At 43.5% G+C, this 21659-nt stretch overlaps 1 protein-coding gene across 2 annotated transcripts in view; it reads right to left on the reverse strand.

Moving 5' to 3' along the window:
• Positions 1–21659, reverse strand: part of SCUBE2 (signal peptide, CUB domain and EGF like domain containing 2) — an 84369-nt gene that overhangs the window by 18593 nt on the left and 44117 nt on the right. For both annotated transcript variants that reach the window (XM_030828674.1, XM_030828673.1), the window contains one exon: positions 21177–21383. In XM_030828674.1, coding sequence (XP_030684534.1) covers positions 21177–21383 — 207 coding nt within the window. The remainder of the gene's footprint in view (positions 1–21176; positions 21384–21659) is intronic.

Below are 21659 nucleotides of genomic sequence, written 5' to 3' on the forward strand. Positions count from 1 at the left end.
AAAAAAGAAAAAAGAAAAGAAAGAAGAGGAAGATGTCCAGAAGCTGTGTTTTGAAAAGCTCATTCTCTGATGGCCGGCTGGGATGGGTGGTGATCTCAAGACTCTTACAAAATAGCACACTTCAGATTAATAATAAATAATACAACAGGCTTTGCGCAGTGGCTCACACCTATGATCCCAGCACTTTAGAAGGCCAAGGTGGGTGGATCACCTGAGGTCAGGAGTTCCAGACCAGCCTGGCCAACATGGAGAAACCCCGTCTCTACTAAAAAAACAAACAAACAAAACAGAAAAATTAGCTGGGTGTGGTGGTGCACACCTGTAATCCCAGCTACTTGGGAGGCAAGGCAAGAGAACTGCTTGAGCTCTGCAATCGCGGAGGTTGCAATGGGCCAAGATGGTGCCACTGCACTCCAGCCTGGGTGACAGAGTAAGGCTCTGTCTCAAAGAAAAAAAAATCAATACAACAAAGTGTAAATGCTGGTAAATAAGGAAATTCATAAGTGTTGCTTCTGATTCTATTTCTAGTACTGTTAAATGTAGATTTGTACCTTATTTTAGGCTATGAATATGAAGCAAACGTACCAAATTTGGCTCCCTACTATTCAAACATCATCATCAGAGTCATTGCATTTCTAATGACTAACATTTGTTGAGTACTTATACTAGACACCATGCCAAAAGCTCTACGTATAGTATCTCATTTATTCCTCAACACAGCCCTAAGGATCTAGGTGCTATTATTAGCACCATTTTACAGAAACAGAGACTTAGAGAGGTTAATAATTTGGCCAAAGTCCCACAGCTAATTTGTGAAATACTCCTATGGTACTGTAAGATCAAGAGCTTTGAGTTTAAAAGGGAAAAAAGTTATTTAACAAATGGGCAGATTTAAGTGCAGTTGAAGACTTTATCAAGGATTCTCTATGGGGCTAGGAGAGTTTGACCGGAACAAACATTCTCTATATGTAAGCTGCCAAGAATAAAAAAAAAATTACATGATAAAGTTAACTATTATAGCTCTCCAGTGTCTGTAACAAGGGAGATTGATTTTCATCCTATTCTACAAATGCAATTTGCATATATACTCTTTTGGGTTAAACGTGGGAAAGTTCTCTGTTATAAGAAATAAAAATGTCTTTTCATTATTCATTCCATAATCTTAAAAAAAATCAGGCTTTTGGATCATGGTAAGCGAAAATATGCCACATTTTAAATATTATTTCTACAATTCAATGTAACCAATTAATAAAGTCTATCCAAATATCTAAATCTTAATACTCATATTTCTTGGATTTTCTTTTACAACATTCATGTATCATTTAAATACAATTTTATATATATAGATTTTCTGAGATGGAGTTTCGCTCTTGTTGCCCAAGCTGGAGTGCAATGGCACGATCTCGGCTCATCACAACCTCCGCCTCCCGGGTTCAAGCGATTCTCCTACCCCAGCTTCCCAAGTAGCTGGGATTACAGGCATGCACCACCATGCCGGGCTAAATTTTTGTATTTTTAATAGAAACAGGGTTTCACCATGCCAGCCTGGCTGGTCTCGAACTCCTGACTTCAGGTGATCCACCTGCCTCAGCCTCTCAAAGTGCTGGGATTACAGGCATGAGCCACCACGCCCGACCACAATTTTATATTTTTAAAAAATTAAAAGTGAACCAAACTCTTGTTTTATTGGCAAACAATATTATAATGAGATTGATGGCAAATAGAGTATAATTCCAGACTTACTCTCTAAATGCAGCCCTACTGGATAATGGTTTCCATATCACTCTGGTTCCAGCCCATCTCTCATGTAAAGCTGGGTTGAATTCTGTATTACGAATTCACGTTTTAACCTGTGTCCCACTTGACTCTTTCAGTGTCTGTAGCAGGCCAGTAAATCAGAGAATAACTCCTTCATGGCTCTAAGGAGCCCACCTGTCATGAAGCAGGTAAAACCAAGGCTGTCCAGAGCCCCTCTGCTCAGCCATTTCTATTTGAAGAAGAGCTGTTTTTACAATACTCATCCATGCAAGGGAAAGTGCCGATATGGTGACAATGATTCCAACAGCCCCATTAATCATAACTTAGAGTCACATCACCGTGGTCTGTTCCATCATGGTTCCTCTGGCAGAAAACAGATGTCCTCAGCAGGTGGACAACACCAGGCCTGGTTCTCACTGAGCCAGGGGCCAGGACGGGCTCCTGCTGCTCTGCTGTCCCCTGCTCCTGAGAAATCTTTCAACCTCCACAGCCTTTGCAAGGTGACCTTTAGAGAGACCTCACAATATCCCACCTCTGTGCCATTTCTTAACTGCTCGAAGGGCTGAGAAACCCTTCAGGCTGCCCTGTGGAAAAGACGGCACCAGTTCTTTTTCCTCACAATGAAAGGTCTGCTTCACATAAACAAACTCATTTTGTCAGTCACAATTTCCATTTTCCTTCCAGAGAGAAAGACCTGCAGAAATAATTCATGTCAAGCACCTCCCAAATATATGTGACTCTTTCACAAGGTAAAAATGAGCTAAACACTAAAAGGCAACTCTGAAATATCATGAAGGGATGCCTGAAAACCGCTCTTTGCAAATGTGCTGAGAATCTGGCCTGCAGAGACCTCAATCACACGTTCCAGTGGCTTCTCTCTTCTTCAGCAGCCAGCTTGTTTTGCTGCCCAGGACAAAGGGGTCAATTGCCCCCAGAACACTTCACTATCACAGCAAAGCTTTTGTGTGCCTTCAGTGACCATTAAAATCTCATTCTCAAATCCCACACAGCTGTTTTTTCTCCTTCTTTAAAAAAGATATGAGAAAGCTTTTCTGATGCAAAAGGGACAGACCAGCAGGATGAGGATTAATGGCGACAAAGAGGCCTCAAGCCTCGGCCTCTTCTCAGCACTGTGGCCTTTTGAGTATTTCAGGCTATGGACAAACACTATGGTCTCTCTGTGGCTAAGATGATGAAGCTAATAAAAGGGGTCACCCTCTAGCATTTGACTGCTTTCTTAAGAATCACGCCTTGACTTCTGAAGAAGAGCCACAACCAGCCCACTCGGATTCCCAGGGTGCCCCAGGGCTGCTGCTGCTTTGTCCCAGTTCAGAGGCGCCGGTGTCCCAGGCAGAGCTGGCCTTAGGATCCTGGTTTGAGCTCTCTTTAAATGACTGCCCCCAGGATAACAGGGGACAGTGCCATCTTGGGCTGAGAGATTGATTTTTCATTGTCCAGGTTTTTGACCTGTGCTCAGGTTTGCTCTTTAAAAACATTCCTATAGTTGAGGCAGAGAAATGAGCCCAGCTTGACGCCTTCTTCCTTATTGGGTTCCCAAATGCACACTATGTTCTTTTCATGCCTAATTAACTGGAGCTGAAATTTCACTTCCTTTAGAGTGCCTCTTTTGCCCTCAATTTAAATATTTCTCCAAAGATTTGCCCTTTGCCCTCTTTTCTCTTAATGTTATCTACTATCCTTGGGATTTCATCTGTTGTCCCTGTGAAGATTCATTTACTCATTCATTCAATAAGTACTTATTGAGCACTCATTATGTGCTGAGTACCATTCTAGGAGCTGGAGACACAGCAGAGAAGACAGACATGACCCTGTTCTAATGGGGTTCTCAGGGCAGTAAATAAATGAACAATAAGTCTCAATGAGCAAGCAAATAAATATGTAATAGAATGCAAGTAGTGGTATGATGAAGAAAAGGAAAACAGGGTAAGAGGACAAAGAGGGGGTAGGGATGGAGTTTGTATGTATGCTATTTTAGAAGTGTGGCCAAGAAAGGCCTTTCTGAACAGAGACCAGAATAAAATGTGGGAAATAGGCTGGGTGCTGTGGCTCACACCTGTAATCCCAGCACACTGGGAGGCTGAGGCAGGAGGACTGCTTGAGCCCAGAGTTCAAGACAAGCTTGGGAAATATAGTGAGACCGCATCTTTCCAAAATCACCTTAAAAAGTTAGCTGAGCGTGGTAGTGCACGCCAGTGGGAGGATAGCTTGAGCCCAGGAGGCGGAGGTTGCAGTGAGCCAAAATCACACCACTGCACTCCAGCCTGGGTGACAGAGCAAGACCTTGTCTAAAAAACAAACAAACAAAAAACAAAAAAACACACAACAACAACAACAAAAACAGGAAATAGCCTTGCAATGAGACTGCCTAACAGCAAGAAGTGCAGTGTAGTAGGAACACAGCATAAGGGGGTAGGGCAATAAGAGATGAACTTTAAAAAGCAAGCAAGGGCCAGATCGTGTGAGTGCTTGAAGGCCGTGGTAAGGAAATTAGACCTTACTCAAAGTATGTTGGAGGTTTGAAATGGGGGAGTGACACAATCTGATTTATGTTTTTCTTTTCATTTCTTTTTTGTTTAGGAGACAGGGTTGCACTCTGTCACCCAGGCTGGAGTGATCATGGCTCACTGCAGCCTCGACCTCCTGGGCTCAAGTGATCCTCCCACCTCAGCCTCCTAAGTAGCTGGAATTACAGGCTTGCACCACCATGCCCAGCTAATTTTCTAACTTTTTGTAGAGATAGGGTCTCCTGGGCTCAAGCGGTCCTCTGTCTCGGCATCCCAAAGTGAGCCACTGTACCCAACCTGATCTGTGTTTTTAAGAGATATCCTGGCTGCTGTGTGGAGAACAGACGGAGGCCAGGCAAGGCTGAGGAGAACAATTCAGAGCCTTATACAACAGACTGAGCTAGAGATGATGGTGGCTTGAAACAGAACAGTAATAATAACGGAGGAGGAGAAAACTGGTCAGATAAAGGAAATTACCTGAAGGCAGAGCTGACAGGATTTGCACACGGACTGGATGAGGAACACCACAAAAAAGGAGAGGTCAAGATGACTCAGGCTTTCGACTTGGGCAACTGGGTGAGGCGAGGTGCCCCTTACAGAGATGCTGGTTTGATTTGGGAGGGAGGATGCTGGTTTGATTTGATTTGATGCTTGGGAGGATAAGAAGCTTTGTTTGGAAACACTGAGTTTGAGATGCCAGTTGGCCATCCAAGTGCGGATACTAAGAAGGCACGGGTTCTACTGGTGGTCTCTGAGGCGGAATACTACACCTCGGGTTGACAAGATGATCCACCGGGTGGGAGCACATTTCTGCACCCATGCCTACGAATTTTCACCTAAAATAAGAAACAAACGAAGCTCCTCTGGTTTAGAATACGGTGTAAGAGCAACCTCCCAGCCAGTCTCCATCTCTGTGAAGCACAAAACACATGTGAGGAGCCAGGGTCACCAAGAAAAGGGAAGCACTGGCACCCACAACTCGGGCGCAAGGCACTGACTGACTCTCACCTCTCAATACATAGAGAACAGTTACAGCTTAGCTATGCCTGGGTAATGAGATGTCCTGACCTATATTATCATGTTTTTAACTAAACTAACCATCACAAAATAGAAAGCAGCTTTGATGGATTCCTGGAAAGAACACCCGACTGAAGGGCATAAACGTGACGCGAGCCCATGCGCACCACAGGAGTGTCCGTGGGCGCATCTTCTGCTCCTAGCACAGCAGCCACCCGCGTCCACACCACAGGAGAGGGCCCGTGGGGCATCTTCTGCTCCTAGCACAGCAGCCACCCATGTCCACAGTGGAGCGGAGGTTTCCCATCCAAGACCTCCAGTGGGTGCCTGGATCCTTGGAGAGTACCACACCCTATATACACTAGGGGTTTTCCTATGCGTGCTTATTCATGATAAAGTTTCATTTATAAATTAGGCACAGCAAGAGATTAACAATAATAAAATAAAACAATTATCACAACATACTATAATAAAAAGTTATGTGAATGTGGTCTCTCTCTCTCAAAGTATCGTATAGTACCATACTCACCCTTCTTGTGATCTGTCAATCTGATAACTGAGATGACTACTATGTGACTAACACAGGGGAGGGTACACAGCATGGGTACGCGGAATAAAGGGAGGATTCATATCCCAGGCAGGATGGGGAGGGTATACACCATGGGTATGCGGGATAAAGGGAGGATTCATATCCCAGGCAGGATGGGGAGGGTACACACCATGGGTACGCGGGATAAAGGGAGGATTCATATCGCAGGCAGGATGGGGAGGGTACACACCATGGGTACGCGGAATAAAGGGAGGATTCATATCCCAGGCAGGATGGGGAGGGTATACACCATGGGTATGCGGGATAAAGGGAGGATTCATATCCCAGGCAGGATGGGGAGGGTATACACCATGGGTACGCGGGATAAAGGGAGGATTCATATCGCAGGCAGGATGGGGAGGGTATACACCATGGGTACGCGGGATAAAGGGAGGATTCATATCCCAGGCAGGATGGGGAGGGTATACACCATGGGTACGCGGGATAAAGGGAGGATTCATATCCCAGGCAGGATGGAGCAGGACAACACGAGATTTCATCACGCCACTCTGAAGAGTGGGCAATTTAAAACTTACAAATTGTTTATTTCCGGAATTTTCCATTTGATATTCTTGGACCATGGTTGACCCAGGTAACTGACACCACAGAAAGCAAAACTGCCTATAAGGGGGCACTAGTGTATTAGCTCTTTGTCAAACTATATCATGAGACAGAAACAGTTGCGATTTAATCCGGTCTGTCAAGAGTTCACCTAAAGCACTAGCAATAATCAAAAAGACTATATGACAAATGGATTTGCGACCACCACTATCAATAATGAACCTCGCCCAATTGTAAAGATTCTACCTTAAGATGCTAGCCAGTTATTTTTAAATTTGTTTATTTAATCTTTATCTTGTTCTGTCTTTTGTGATGAACATAGTGTACTAGCCAATACTGTAAGTATATAGTTTATAAATAAGTAAACATTCATATATATTTTACTTAGAGGGAGAGAGAATGTGTGTGTGTGCATTCTTAAATGTTCAACTTCTCTGGGACAAAGGAGCTGGAGAGGGCAGTTTCAGAATAGCCAGCATGTGATGGTATTTAAAGCTATGGCACTGGGTAAGGTCACCGAGGAGAGTGTGAAGACAGAGGAGGGGACGAAGGATTCAGCCCTAGGATAATCAGAAAGTAGGGGAGGGACTGGAACCAGCATTGAAAATGAAAAGGGAGCAGCCAGTGAGGTGTGGAGAAGCAGAAGTGTATTGTGTCTGAAACCCATAGGAAGAAAGTGTTTCCAGGAGAGGGAGTGATCAGCGGAGAGGATGCCTCATGAGGAGTGAGGAAAGGTAACTGGATTCGGCATCACAGAGGTGGTTAGAAACCTTGGAAAACGTTTCTGTGGAGAGGTTAGGCATGAAAATCAAACTGAAGAGAAATGGGAGGTAAGGAGGCAAAGACAGTATGACTACGGCTCCTTCAAAGAGTTTCATTCTACACAGAATGGGGGACACAGAAATGAGGCAGTAGCTATAGAGATGTGTGAAGTCAATGGAGGGTTTGTTTGGTTTTTAAGACAGGAGATGGGTTTGTGTGATGTTGGAAATGATCTAGCAGAGGAGAAGAATTCTGAGATGGGAGGGGTCGATGGGGACAACAGCAGGGGCAACATTCTTAAGAAGCTGAGAGAGGACAGGCTCCAGCTTGAGTGGAAGATAGAGGGGGGCCTTAGAGGCATGGGCTGTCCATCCATTTTAGGAGGCAGGTCTGAGCCTGTGTGGACAGACTTGGGATTAGGCAAGTTAGGCTGGACATGAAGAGAAGCAGTTGTTTTGCTAGACTCCCAGACACCCATGGACACCTCTGCCTAGAAATCGTGTTGCCCAAGGAGCACTTCTCTCCCTGGCCTCTGGCTTTACTCCTCTTACAGAAGCATGTCTATTTTCCCAGTCACCAAGGCTCCAAATCACAGCTCTCCCTGGCTTCTCTCCTCACTGCCCTGTCACTCAGCAGCAGCATCTTACAGCTGTGTCCCTTCTCTCTATCCCCTATTCTTCGTCCCCATGGCACGAATGTCCCTTAGATCCTCACCGTCTCTTATTTGGATTGCTGCAGTAACCTTCCAAGAGTCCCCTGACTTTCTGTCCCTCCCTACCTTCACTCTTTCCATTCTACCATCAGATGCACCTTTCTAAACTCTTTTTCTGATTGCTTCACTCCCTGGCTCAAAAACCTCCTTGCCTTGCCTTCCTGCACTCCTCTCCGTTTCTCTGACTCAATATTCAGGCTTTAGCCTCCTTTTATGTATCTTTTTCATCCTTTCTCATGCTCTCTCAAGAGCCTGTTTTTTTCAGGCTTCTCGTATAAATCTCTTCTGATTATTTCTTCCCCAGTGATCACATTCATTTCATCATTCAACCAACCCCCTGGCTTTTTCTCAGTGCCTCCTGCATATAAAACAGGGCATGGTGAGATTAGGGATGTATGGGAAGCAAGTGCCAGGATCACAGGCCACATCAGAATCCTCTGAGCTCAGCCCACCTCTTTCCTCTTCTCAGTCCCCAATCCATGTCATCCCCAAATGCTGCTCATTTTTCCTCTTAAATATTTCTCTAACCCATTGCTGTTTCTCTATCTAGGACCTGCATGTTCTCAATATCTCATAAGCAACACATTCAAAAGCCCCCAGATTGGTCTTTCTGCCTCTAATTCTGCTCCCTCCAGTACAGTCAGAGAGATCTTTCTAGAATACACATATGACCTGAACACTTCCCGAGTAAATCCTCCAATGGCAGCATGTCACCTTGAGATAAAGTTGAGGCTCCTTAGCAACATATCCAAGGTCTCCATGAGTTGGCCGTGCCCTCCCATTAGCCTAGTTGTCCACCATATCCTACTTGGCACTACAGGTTTAGTGACACTGACATGTCAATAATCGCCTGTGCACACCTTGCTCTTCCTCATTTCCCAAGGCTGTTCCTTGGGCTGAATACTCCTCCCCACTTAGCCATTATCTGTGCATCCTTCAAAACTCAGCGTGGATCCGGAGGGTGGAGCCAAGATGGCCGAATAGGAACAGCTCCGGTCTCCAGCTCCCAGCCCCAGCGACACAGAAGACGGATGATTTCTGCATTTCTGCTTGAGGTACCGGTTTCATCTCACTAGGGAGTGCCTAACAGTGGGTACAGGACAGTCGGTGAAGCGCACTGTGCGCGAGCCGAAGCAGGGCGAGGCATTGACTCACTCGGGAAGCGCAAGGGGTCAGGGAGTTCCCTTTCCCAGTCAAAGAAAGGGGAAACAGACGGCACCTGGAATATTGGGTCAGTCCCATCCTAATACTGTGCTTTTCCAACGGGCCTGGAAAACGGCACACTAGGAGATTGTGTCCCGCACCTGGCTCGGAGGGTCCTATGCCCACGGAGTCTCGCTAATTGCTAGCACAGCAGTCTGAGATCAAGCTGCAAGGCGGCAGCGAGGCTGGGGGAGGGGCGCCCGCCATTGCCCAGGCTTGCTTAGGTAAACAAAGCAGCCAGGAAGCTCGAACTGGGTGGAGCCCACCACAGCTCAAGGAGGCCTGCCTGCCTCTGTAGGCTCCACCTCTGGGGGCAGGGCACAGACAAACAAAAACTCAGCAAGAAACTCCACAGACTTAAATGTCCCTGTCTGACTGACAGCTTTGAAGAGAGTAGTGGTTCTCCCAGCACGCAGCTGGAGATCTGAGAATGGACAGACTGCCTCCTAAAGTGGGTCCCTCACCCCTGAGCAGCCTAACTGGGAGGCACCACCCCAGTAGGGACAGACTGACACCTCATTCAGCCGGGTACTCCTCTGAGACAAAACTTTCAGAGGAACTATCAGACAGCTGAATTTGTGGTCTCACGAAAATCCGCTGTTCTGCAGCCACCACTGCTGACACCCAGCCAAACAGGGTCTGGAGTGGACCTCTAGTAAACTCCAACAGACCTGCAGCTGAGGGTCCTGTCTGGTAGAAGGAAAACTAACAAACAGAAAGGACATCCACACCAAAAACCCATCTGTACATCACCATCATCAAAGACAAAAAGTAGATAAAACCACAAAGATGGGGAAAAAACAGAACACAAAAACTGGAAACTCTAAAAAACAGAGCACCTCTCCTCCTCCAAAGGAACGCAGTTCCTCACCAGCAACGGAACAAAGCTGGATGGAGGATGACTTTGACGAGTTGAGAGAAGAAGGCTTCAGACGATCAAACTACTCTGAGCTACGGGAGGAAATTCAAAACAATAGCAAAGAAGTTAAAAACTTTGAAAAAAAATTAGAAGAATGGATAACTAGAATAACCAATGGAGAGAAGGGCTTAAAGGAGCTGATGGAGCTGAAAGCCAAGTTTCGAGAACTACGCGAAGATTGCAGAAGCCTCAGTAGCAGATGCGATCAACTGGAAGAAAGGGTATCGCTGATGGAAGATGAAATGAATGAAATGAAGAGAGAAGGGAAGTTTAGAGAAAAAAGAATAAAAAGAAATGAACAAAGCCTCCAAGAAATTTGGGACTATGTGAAAAGACCAAACCTACGTCTCATTGGTGTACCTGAAAATGATGGGGAGAATGGAACCAAGTTGGAAAACACTCTGCAAGATATTATCCAGGAGAACTTCCCCAATCTAGCAAAGCAGGCCAGCATTCAGATTCAGGAAATACAGAGAACGCCACAAAGATACTCCTCGAGAAGGGCAACTCCAAGACACATAATTGTCAGATTCACCAAAGTTGAAATGAAGGAAAAAATGTTAAGGGCAGCCAGAGAGAAAGGTCGGGTTACCCACAAAGGGAAGCCCATCAGACTAACAGCTGATCTCTCAGCAGAAACTCTACAAGCCAGAAGAGAGTGGGGGCCGATATTCAACATTCTTAAAGAAAAGAATTTTCAACCCAGAATTTCCTATCCCGCCAAACTAAGCTTCATAAGTGAAGGAGAAATAAAATACTTTACAGACAAGCAAATGCTGAGTGATTTTGTCACCACCAGGCCTGCCCTAAAAGAGCTCCTGAAGGAAGCACTAAACATGGAAAGGAACAACCGATACCAGCCACTGCAAAAACACGCCAAATTGTAAAGACCATCGAGGCTAGGAAGAAACTATAGCAACTAACGAGCAAAATAACCAACTAACATCATAATGACAGGATCAGATTCACACATAACAATATTAACGTTTAATGTAAATGGGCTAAATGCTCCAATCAAAAGACACAGACTGGCAAACTGGATAAGGAGTCAGGACCCATCAGTGTGCTGTATTCAGGAAACCCATCTCACGTGCAGAGACACACATAGACTCAAAATAAAGGGATGGAGGAAGATCTATCAAGCAACTGGAAAACAAAAAAAGGCAAGGGTTGCAATCCTAGTCTCTGATAAAATAGACTTTAAACCAACAAAGATCAAAAGAGACAAAGAAGGCCATTACATAATGGTAAAGGGATCAATTCAACAAGAAGAGCTAACTATCCTAAATATATATGCACCCAACACAGGAGCACCCAGATTCATAAAGCAAGTCCTCAGTGACCTACAAAGGGACTTAAACTCCCACACAATAATAATGGGAGATTTTAACACCCCACTGTCAACATTAGACAGATCAACGAGACAGAAAGTTAACAAGGATATCCAGGAATTGAACTCAGCTCTACATAAAGTGGACCTAATAGACATCTACAGAACTCTCCACCCCAGGTCAACAGAATATACATTTTTTTCAGCACCACACCACACCTATTCCAAAATTGACCACATAGTTGGAAGTAAAGCTCTCCTCAGCAAATGGAAAAGAACAGAAATTAGAACAAACTGTCTTTCAGACCACAGTGCAATCAAACTAGAACTCAGGATTAAGAAACTCACTCAAAACCGCTCAACTACATGGAAACTGAACAACCTGCTCCTGAATGACTATTGGGTACATAATGAAATGAAGGCAGAAATAAAGATGTTCTTTGAAACCAACGAGAACAAAGACACAACATACCAGAACCTCTGGGACACATTCAAAGCAGTGTGTAGAGGGAAATTTATAGCACTAAATGCCCACAAGAGAAAGCAGGAAAGATCCAAAATTGACACCCTAACATCACAATTAAAAGAACTAGAAAAGCAAGAGCAAACACATTCAAAAGCTAGCAGAAGGCTAGAAATAACTAAAATCAGAGCAGAACTGAAGGAAATAGAGACACAAAAAACCCTTCAAAAAATTAATGAATCCCGGAGCTGGTTTTTTGAAAAGATCAACAAAATTGATGGACCGTTAGCAAGACTAATAAAGAAGAAAAGAGAGAAGAATCAAATAGATGCAATAAAAAACGAAAAAGGGGATATCACCACCGATCCCACAGAAATACAATCTACCATCAGAGAATACTACAAACACCTCTATGCAAATAAACTAGAAAATCTAGAAGAAATGGATAAATTCCTCGACAAATACACCCTCCCAAGACTAAACCAGGAAGAAGTTGAATCTCTGAATAGACCAATAACAGGTTCTGAAATTGTGGCAACAATCAATAGCTTACCAACCAAAAAGAGTCCAGGACCTGATGGATTCACAGCTGAATTCTACCAGAGGTACAAGGAGGAACTGGTACCATTCCTTCTGAAACTATTCCAATCGATAGAAAAAGAGGGAATCCTCCCTAACACATTTTACGAAGCCAGCATCGTCCTGATACCAAAGCCTGGCAGAGACATAACCAAAAAAGAGAATTTCAGACCAATATCCTTGATGAACATTGATGCAAAAATCCTCAATAAAATACTGGCAAACCGAATCCAGCAGCACATCAAAAAGCTTATCCACCATAATCAAGTGGGCTTCATCCCTGGGATGCAAGGCTGGTTCAACATATGCAAATCAATAAATGTAATCCAGCATATAAACAGAACCAAAGACAAAAACCACATGATTATCTCAATAGATGCAGAAAAGGCCTTTGACAAAATTCAACAACTCTTCATGCTAAAAACTCTCAATAAATTAGGTATTGATGGGACGTATCTCAAAATAATAAGAGCTATCTATGACAAACCCACAGCCAATATCATACTGAATGGGCAAAAACTGGAAGCATTCCCTCTGAAAACTGGCACAAGACAGGGATGCCCTCTCTCACTGCTCCTATTCAACATAGTGCTGGAAGTTCTGGCCAGAGCAATCAGGCAGGAGAAGGAAATAAAGGGTATTCAATTAGGAAAAGAGGAAGTCAAATTGTCCCTGTTTGCAGATGACATGATTGTATATCTAGAAAACCCCATTGTCTCAGCCCAAAACCTCCTTAAGCTGATTAGCAACTTCAGCAAAGTCTCAGGATACAAAATTAATGTACAAAAATCACAAGCATTCTTGTACACCAATCACAGACAAACAGAGAGCCAAATCATGAGTGAACTCCCATTCACAATTGCTTCAAAGAGAATAAAATACCTAGGAATCCAACTTACAAGGGATGTGAAGGACCTCTTCAAGGAGAACTACAAACCACTGCTCAATGAAATAAAAGAGGATACAAACAAATGGAAGAACATTCCATGCTCATGGGTTGGAAGAATCAATATCGTGAAAATGGCCATACTGCCCAAGGTAATTTATAGATTCAATGCCATCCCCATCAAGCTACCAATGACTTTCTTCACAGAATTGGAAAAAACTACTTTAAAGTTCATATGGAACCAAAAAAGAGCCCGCATCGCCAAGTCAATCCTAAGCCAAAAGAACAAAGCTGGAGGCATCACGCTACCTGACTTTAAACTATACTACAAGCCTACAGTAACCAAAACAGCATGGTACTGGTACCACAACAGAGACATAGATCAATGGAACAGAACAGAGCCCTCAGAAATGATGCCGCATATCTACAACTATCTGATCTTTGACAAACCTGACAAAAACAAGAAATGGGGAAAGGATTCCCTATTTAATAAATGGTGCTGGGAAAACTGGCTAGCCATATGTAGAAAGCTGAAACTGGATCCCTTCCTTACACCTTATACAAAAATTAATTCAAGATGGATTAAAGACTTATATGTTAGACCTAAAACCATTAAAATCCTACAAGAAAACCTAGGCAATACCATTCAGGACACAGGGTGGGCAAGGACTTCATGTCTAAAACACCAAAAGCAATGGCAACAAAAGGCAAAATTGACAAATGGGATCTCATTAAACTAAAGAGCTTCTGCACAGCAAAAGAAACTACCATCAGAGTGAACAGGCAACCTACAGAATGGGAGAAAATTTTTGCAACCTACTCATCTGACAAAGGGCTAATATCCAGAATCTACAATGAACTCAAACAAATTTACAAGAAAAAAACAAACAACCCCATCAAAAAGTGGGCGAAGGACATGAACAGACACTTCTCAAAAGAAGACATTTATGCAGCCAAAAAACACATGAAGAAATGCTCATCATCACTGGCCATCAGAGAAATGCAAATCAAAACCACAGTGAGATACCATCTCACACCAGTTAGAATGGCCATCATTAAAAAATCAGGAAACAACAGGTGCTGGAGAGGATGTGGAGAAATAGGAACACTTTTACACTGTTGGTGGGACTGTAAACTAGTTCAACCATTGTGGAAGTCAGTGTGGCGATTCCTAGGGATCTCGAACTAGAAATACCATTTGACCCAGCCATCCCATTACTGGGTATATACCCAAAGGACTATAAATCATGCTGCTATAAAGACACATGCACACGTATGTTTATTGCGGCACTATTCACAATAGCAAAGAGTTGGAACCAACCCAAATGTCCAACAACAATAGACTGGATTAAGAAAATGTGGCACATATACACCATGGAATACTATGCAGCCATAAAAAATGATGAGTTCGTGTCCTTTGTAGGGACATGGATGAAACTGGAAAACATCATTCTCAGTAAACTATCGCAAGGACAAAAAACCAAACACCGCATGTTCTCACTTATAGGTGGGAATTGAACAATGAGAACTCATGGACACAGGAAGGGGAACATCACACTCCGGGGACTGTTGTGGGGTCGCGGGAGGGGGGAGGGACAGCATTAGGAGATATACCTAATGCTAAATGACGAGTTAATGGGTGCAGGAAATCAACATGGCACATGGATACATATGTAACAAACCTGCACATTGTGCACATGTACCCTAAAACCCTAAAGTATAATTAAAAAAAAATAAATAAATAAATAAATAAAAAAAAAGAGTGAAACTCCATCCAAAAAATAAATAAATAAGTGATCAAAATTAAAAAAAAAAACAACAAAACTCAGCGTGGGCTTTCTCTCTTTGGGGAAGGCATCTCTGCCCCTTCCCTGGAGGGTTAAGTGTGACCCAGTGGATGATGTCTTATTTACCTAGGCCTCCTCAGTACTCCCCACAGAGTTGGTACATGGAGGGCTATGCATATGAGTGCAGCATAAGTAAGATGGTCCCAGGGCACAGGCTATATCCAGGAGAGGTGAGGGCATCCCAATTGAGAAGAATATAGACTCATGGCTGGGTACAGTAGCTCACAACTGTAATCCCAGTACTTTTGTAGGCTGAGGCAGGTGGATCACTTGAGGTCAGGCATTTGAGACCAGCCTGGCCAACATGGTGAAATCCGTTTCTACTAAAAATACAAAAATTAGCCAGGCGTGGTGCCAGGCACCTGTAATCTCAGCTACTCAGGAGGCTGAGGCAGGAGAATCGCTTGAACCTGGGAGGCAGAGGTTGCAGTGAGCTGAGATCACGCCACCGAACTCCAGCCTAGGAGACAAGAGCAAGACTGTCTTCAGAAAAAAAAAAGAATAGACTCAAGTCAGATCTGGATTTCAATCCTGGCTCTGCAACACTTACTTGCTGCGTGACATTGTAGAAAATGCTTGTCATCCTGTGTCTCAGTTTCTTTATGTGTAAAAAGGGATGAGTTAAAATAGACTTGGGATGAGGATTAAATGAGATGATATAGGTAAAGTACTTAGCACAGGGCTGAACACAGTGGTAGGTGTTCAATACATGTCAACACTTTACTAAATTATGCCTTTAAAACTTTTTTAATTAAAAGAATTTCCTATTCAGTCTGTGTGTTACATATTGGTCTAATACTGGTCTATAGTGCTAATACAGATTTTATATTTTCCTCAGTTTAAACAAGAAAGGAATATCTCAGCAAGTTTTAAAAACAACCAAATACAGTATATATAATACATACATACATATATACACACACATGCATACACGCACATATATATTATCTAGTGTATTTCTTAATTTATCTTTTAGCTGGTATTATGAAAGAACTTTTTAATTTCTGTTTTCCTCTGTTACAATGTGAACTTCATGAGAATAGGCCCTTTGATTATTATGTTCTTATTGCTTCATCCCAAGCACACAGAGTGGGCAGAATGGTACTCAATTAATACTAGTTGAATTAATTTTTCTCAGTTGCTGCAGAGGAACAGCAGTAAGCTGTTACAAAAGGAATTAAATGTTCCTTGTCTCTCAAGAACCCAGGCACTAAAATACTTCCCAGTTTGCCAGCTGTCTGGATTGTTTCTTCTAAAAATCTCAGCAAGTTTTAAAAACAACCAAATACAGTATATATAATACATACATACATATATACACACACATGCATACACACACATATATATTATCCAGTGTATTTCTTAATTTATCTTTTAGCTGGTATTATGAAAGTACAATAGCTAGACATCCATGTCATATAGTTAATTTTCTCTAGACATGAAGAACTTTATGAAGTACTATAGAGCTTAAGAAATTTGTTCCTTGGAGACTATAATCATTTTTTTTTGCCATCTTGCTAAAATTGATCACAGATGGTACAAAGGTCACTTGGAGAGCAGGCTGTCCCCAAAGTCCCCAAATGCCAAATTAATGAAACTTTACTATATAAAATAACAATAAGAAAGAAAATATACAATTGGTCAGAAGTGATTATTTTCTCTGGTATAAAATGGGACTTTAAAATTTATTTTTTAATGCTATACAAAGGACAAACAGTTCAATGCAAAAATAGGCAAAGAATATAGATGTTCTCAGAAGAAGGAATCCAAATGACCACAGGCATAAGACAGCATGCTTAGTCTTACTAATAAAGAAAACCAAGTTAAAATGACTATTTTTTTTTTTTTTTGCTTACCAGATTTGCAAAAATGAAAAGGATCAATGATAAATAATCCATGTTAGCAAAGATGTAGGATGCTTCCAATGTTGGAAGCAACATGCATAGGTATGGTCTTTTGGGAAAGTAATCTGGCAGTATCTATTAAAGTTTTAAATATGCAAGTTCTTTGAGTTGGCCATTGTACTTTTACAAGTCTATCCTTCAGAAATATCGGCCATGTGTACAAAGAATGATACTCACTGAGCACTATTTGCAATAGAAAAATTAGCAATAACTTCTATGTTCACCAATAGGGGTAGGGCTAATCAATACTGGTGTCTTCAAACAAATACAGCCTGGGAAGCTGTAAAAGAAATAAGGTCGCTCCACTATCATGTTAAAGAGATGTTCTTGATCTAACTACAGATAAAAACAACACATAGAACTATTCAAATTGTATTGATATTTGTTTTTTATTTTGTTAAGATAGGCTCTTGGTCTGCCACCCAGGCTGCAGTGCAGTGACACAATCATAGCCCACTGCAGCCTCGAACTCCTGGACTCAGATGATCCTCCCGCCTTAGACTTCCGAGTAGCTGGGACTACAGGTGCTACCAACCAACACAGTGAAACAGCGTCTCACTATGTTGCCCAAACTAGTATTGAACTCCTGGCCTGAAGTGATCCTCCCACCTCAGCCTCCCAAAGTGCTGGGATTACAGATGTGAGCTACTGCACCCAGCCTATTTTTAAAAATATATATATTTATTCATACGTAAACCTACAGTCTATTTTCAACACAGTAGCCAAACTTATCTTTTGAAAACATGTCAGTTACTCCTCTGTTCAAAGCCCTCCACTGGCTTCCTTTCTCATCAGATTGGGGATCACGGTCCTCCCTGGTTTCGAGTTCCCTCTGCTACTGCTCTGCCCTTACTCTCCCTCTCTGCCTCTCTCAGCTCTCATCCTTCTGGCCTTCCTTACAGTACCTTAGGGTTTTCCTGTTTGTTGTTCTCTTTGCCTGAAACTCTCTTCCCCCAGATATCTCCATGTCTTGCTTCTTGCTGTCCTTTGCGTCTCTGCCCAAATGACACTTTGCAGTGAGGCCTTCCCTGACCACAGTCTACACTTTGGGGGAGTATGCTCCTCATCCCTCAGCCCTCACCTTGGCCTGGTACTTTCCACTCCACTTTCCTGCAGCCCTGCTCTCCATATCCCTGTTGCCCTCTGCTACATGATAGCAGTATCTTTCCTCGTTTATTGGTTGGTTGTCTACCTTCTTCCTCTAAAATTGTAAACTCTGTGAGGGCTGAGATGTTTGCTTGTTTCTTTATTGCTGGATTCCTGATATCTAGAATGGTACCTGGCACACAGTTGGTGCTCAATAAATATTTATTGAATAAATATATAAAATTTCCTTTTTATATGTGCATAAAAACAGTTGTGGAAAAATAACACAGTAAACTATAACAGTGATTACTGCTGGGGAGTTGGATTAGGGAGCTGTGGAGAGAACTTTCATCTTTACTGTATACATTTCTGTGCCATTTGAAACAGGCACTACTTTCATAATTGAAAACTAAATTTAAAATATTTAAAAAGATAAACATAATGGTTCCATCTCTTCCCCCCAGGAGAGATGGAAGTGACTCAATTTTTTTTTTTTTTTTGGAGCTTTTTTCTGCAGATACTGAAAATCATTTCTAAAAGGAACTATCCTAAGCTTGTCTCCACTGTCTGTACCATCCAGAGCTCAGAAAACATCAGCAAGCCTGGTCTTTATGAAGTCCTAACACCACCAAAAAGACCAGGACTAGAAGACAGACACACATACACACGCGCACACACACACACACAGCCTTGCCTATGCCACATGCTGCCTGCTGGATAAAAAGCCTTTCTAATGAACACACCTGACACTTCTTTATACCCACTTCCTCCCTCAGCAGCAAGAAGGAATGTCACTGGTAACTCCTTGAGCCATTTTCTCTGCACAGTAAAATCTTCAACTTTGCTGTCAGACCTGGACCTGATTTGATGCCGTGAGGGCTACAAAATTCATCCAGTGTTTGAGGGAGCTCCTGAGACAAGACACACTGGCTCCCCTAGAAACAAATCAAACCTAATTTAGCATGACAAGCATCTCAGGGACACGTTCACACACCACCACAGCTACACAAACCCTCTACCGAGTGTCTTTCTTTCTTTTTTTTTTTTTTTTTGAGACGGAGTCTCGCTCTGTCGCCCAGGCTGGAGTGCAGTGGCACGATCTCGGCTCACTGCAGCCTCCAACTCCCTGGTTCAAGGGATTCTCCTGCCTCAGCCTCCCGAGTAGCTGGGAGTATAGGCACGCGCCACCACGGCCAGCTAATTTTTTGTGTTTTTTAGTAGAGGCAGGGTTTCACCATGTTGGCCAGGATGGTCTCGATCTCCTGACCTCGTGATCTGCCCACCTTGGCCTCCCAAAGTGCTGGGATTACAGGTGTTAGCCATCGTGCCTGGCCCCGAGTGTCTTTCGTAGGCTGTTGTGGTCATGAAGCCCCTGTTAAGTAACTCCTGCTCCTTATCCTTGGGCCTTTACTCCCCAGGAACATACCTGTGGTAGTATCAGTGATACCCTCACTGGGAGCCAGTCCATGGGGCCCTTGACACTAGGTTTTCTTGACTTTTTAATTGGCCACAAAGACTCCCTGGCCAGTCCGTGAGGCCTCACCCCAACAGGATAGCAGACGGGGCAGGGGTGCAGTGTAACCCTGAGAGGCCAGGAGGGCCCTGACAGTTTCTGCAACTCATCCTGGAAAGTAGGGCAGCCACAGCCAACTCTCACCACTATTTTAGTACGGAAACTGGAACTCTTAGAATTTTAAATGAGAACAGATCAACCAGCTGGGCTGTTTTTACTTTTTTCCCCTTTGTTTCTTTTTAAGAGAATCAGCTGGCATGAAAGTCAAGCCTATCTGGAAACCAGCCCCTTGTAGACAGTTATACTTGATTTTCACTAAGTTTTGGCAAAGCAACAAATTTGAGCTGTGGGCCTAAGGCTGACAATTCTCTGGAACAAGTGCCCCTGGATTCAGCTTTGCTTATTTAGAAATACAAATTCTTACTCCTTAGCTAAGCTTTATTGCTTGGGCCTCGTGATTCTACTGATACTTAAGAAAAGGACATCAGTTTATCCTGGAGAAATCTAATTACTGAAATTCACCCTGCTTGGGACCAGAGAACAGGCTTTGGAATCAGAACATCAGTGTGATCTTGAGCAAGAGCACTTAACACTCTAAGCTTCAGCTGTTAAATATAGGTAATAAAACCTACCTGGGAAGGTTACTGTTAGGATTAATTGAGATAATGCAGACATGAGACTTACTGTCATGCTTGTGACAGATAAGAACTCAATAAATCATTATCATTATTACTATAAAGTGAGACCCCAATTTTTCCCATCTAAGACTTTTCAGATAAAATCTCCTATAATTGCCCAGAAGAGTCCCTTGTGGCAAATCTCTAAACTGACCATCCTAGAACCTCGTGTCCTGGACGCTCTTGCTAGCTTTACCAGAGAGACAGAACTGATATTGCTCAAGTGCCAGGTCCCAAATTTAATTCTGAAACACCACCACCAACACAACCCATACAATGGAACTGACACTATTAGGAGCCCTGGGCTGAAGCTCTGGGTCTCATAAGGCAGCCAAGCAGCCCCCTAGCTTTGCCTCTGCACAGAACTATGGACAGGAGCTTATTCATTGCCATAGTTGGTCAAGCCAGAGGGAGATCATAAGAGTAGCTTTGATGACAGAGTGTGGAGAAGGCTCGAGGGTGCCTTACCCCTGCAGTCCTGCCCCAGCCAGGGGAGACCGCCGTCCCTCAGACCTGTAAAGGGCAACATCCCCTCTTCTCATCAACCTTGCCACTTCTTTCCTGTTCCTCAAGTCAACCAACATTTTAGTGCCCACCATAAGCCAGATACTATGCTAGGTGCTGAGGACAGGGAGGTGAATGAGATCAGTCTCACTCCAGGGAGCTCTGGGCCTAGCAGGGATGACAGACACAAACGCAACAGTTACTGAAACAGAAGCGCTGCCCGGAGTGTTCTCTAAAGTGAGCCCTGAGAAGGGAGGATGGGCCAGACTTGCTTTTGGTTACCCTGAGTGTTTATGGAGCCCAAGGCTGTTCTGTTAGCAAGAATGTCCCAGGCCACTCACCACATTGGTTTTCTACATGACCCTGGCCCACTCCACAGGACTCTGCCTGGCGTTCAGATGTTCTGGGAGGCTTTTTAGCCACGTCGAGGTTCGTGCCTGAGAGCTGGAGGTGAAACTGCTCCCTGTGGACGGCCTTTCTGAGCGTGCGGATGGCTTTACGCAGCCGCTTCTCGGTTCGCTTTACGATGCAGCTCAGGTCACAAGAAGCTACAGAAACAAGAGGGACAGCAGTGCGGGAGGAGATCAGGCTGCAGCGTGTGACAATGGCCAGATCAACTGCAGGCCCTACCAACACCCCAAGCTCCCTGTGGACCGAATGGGGAGAAACCTGGAGGGGGCACCTAGCAGGCTGGGCAGCAGTTGATTCAAACAGAAATTTGTGGATCAAAATGGTAGCTTTGGGTTTTTATGAAGCAAAAAAAATCATCAGGTTCCAAACCAATTCAGTTTAGTTTCGGGGTGAAAAAAACAGGAGATACTTCA

This window comes from Nomascus leucogenys, chromosome 15 (assembly GCF_006542625.1).
Source record: "Nomascus leucogenys isolate Asia chromosome 15, Asia_NLE_v1, whole genome shotgun sequence".
Lineage (NCBI taxonomy): Eukaryota > Metazoa > Chordata > Mammalia > Primates > Hylobatidae > Nomascus > Nomascus leucogenys.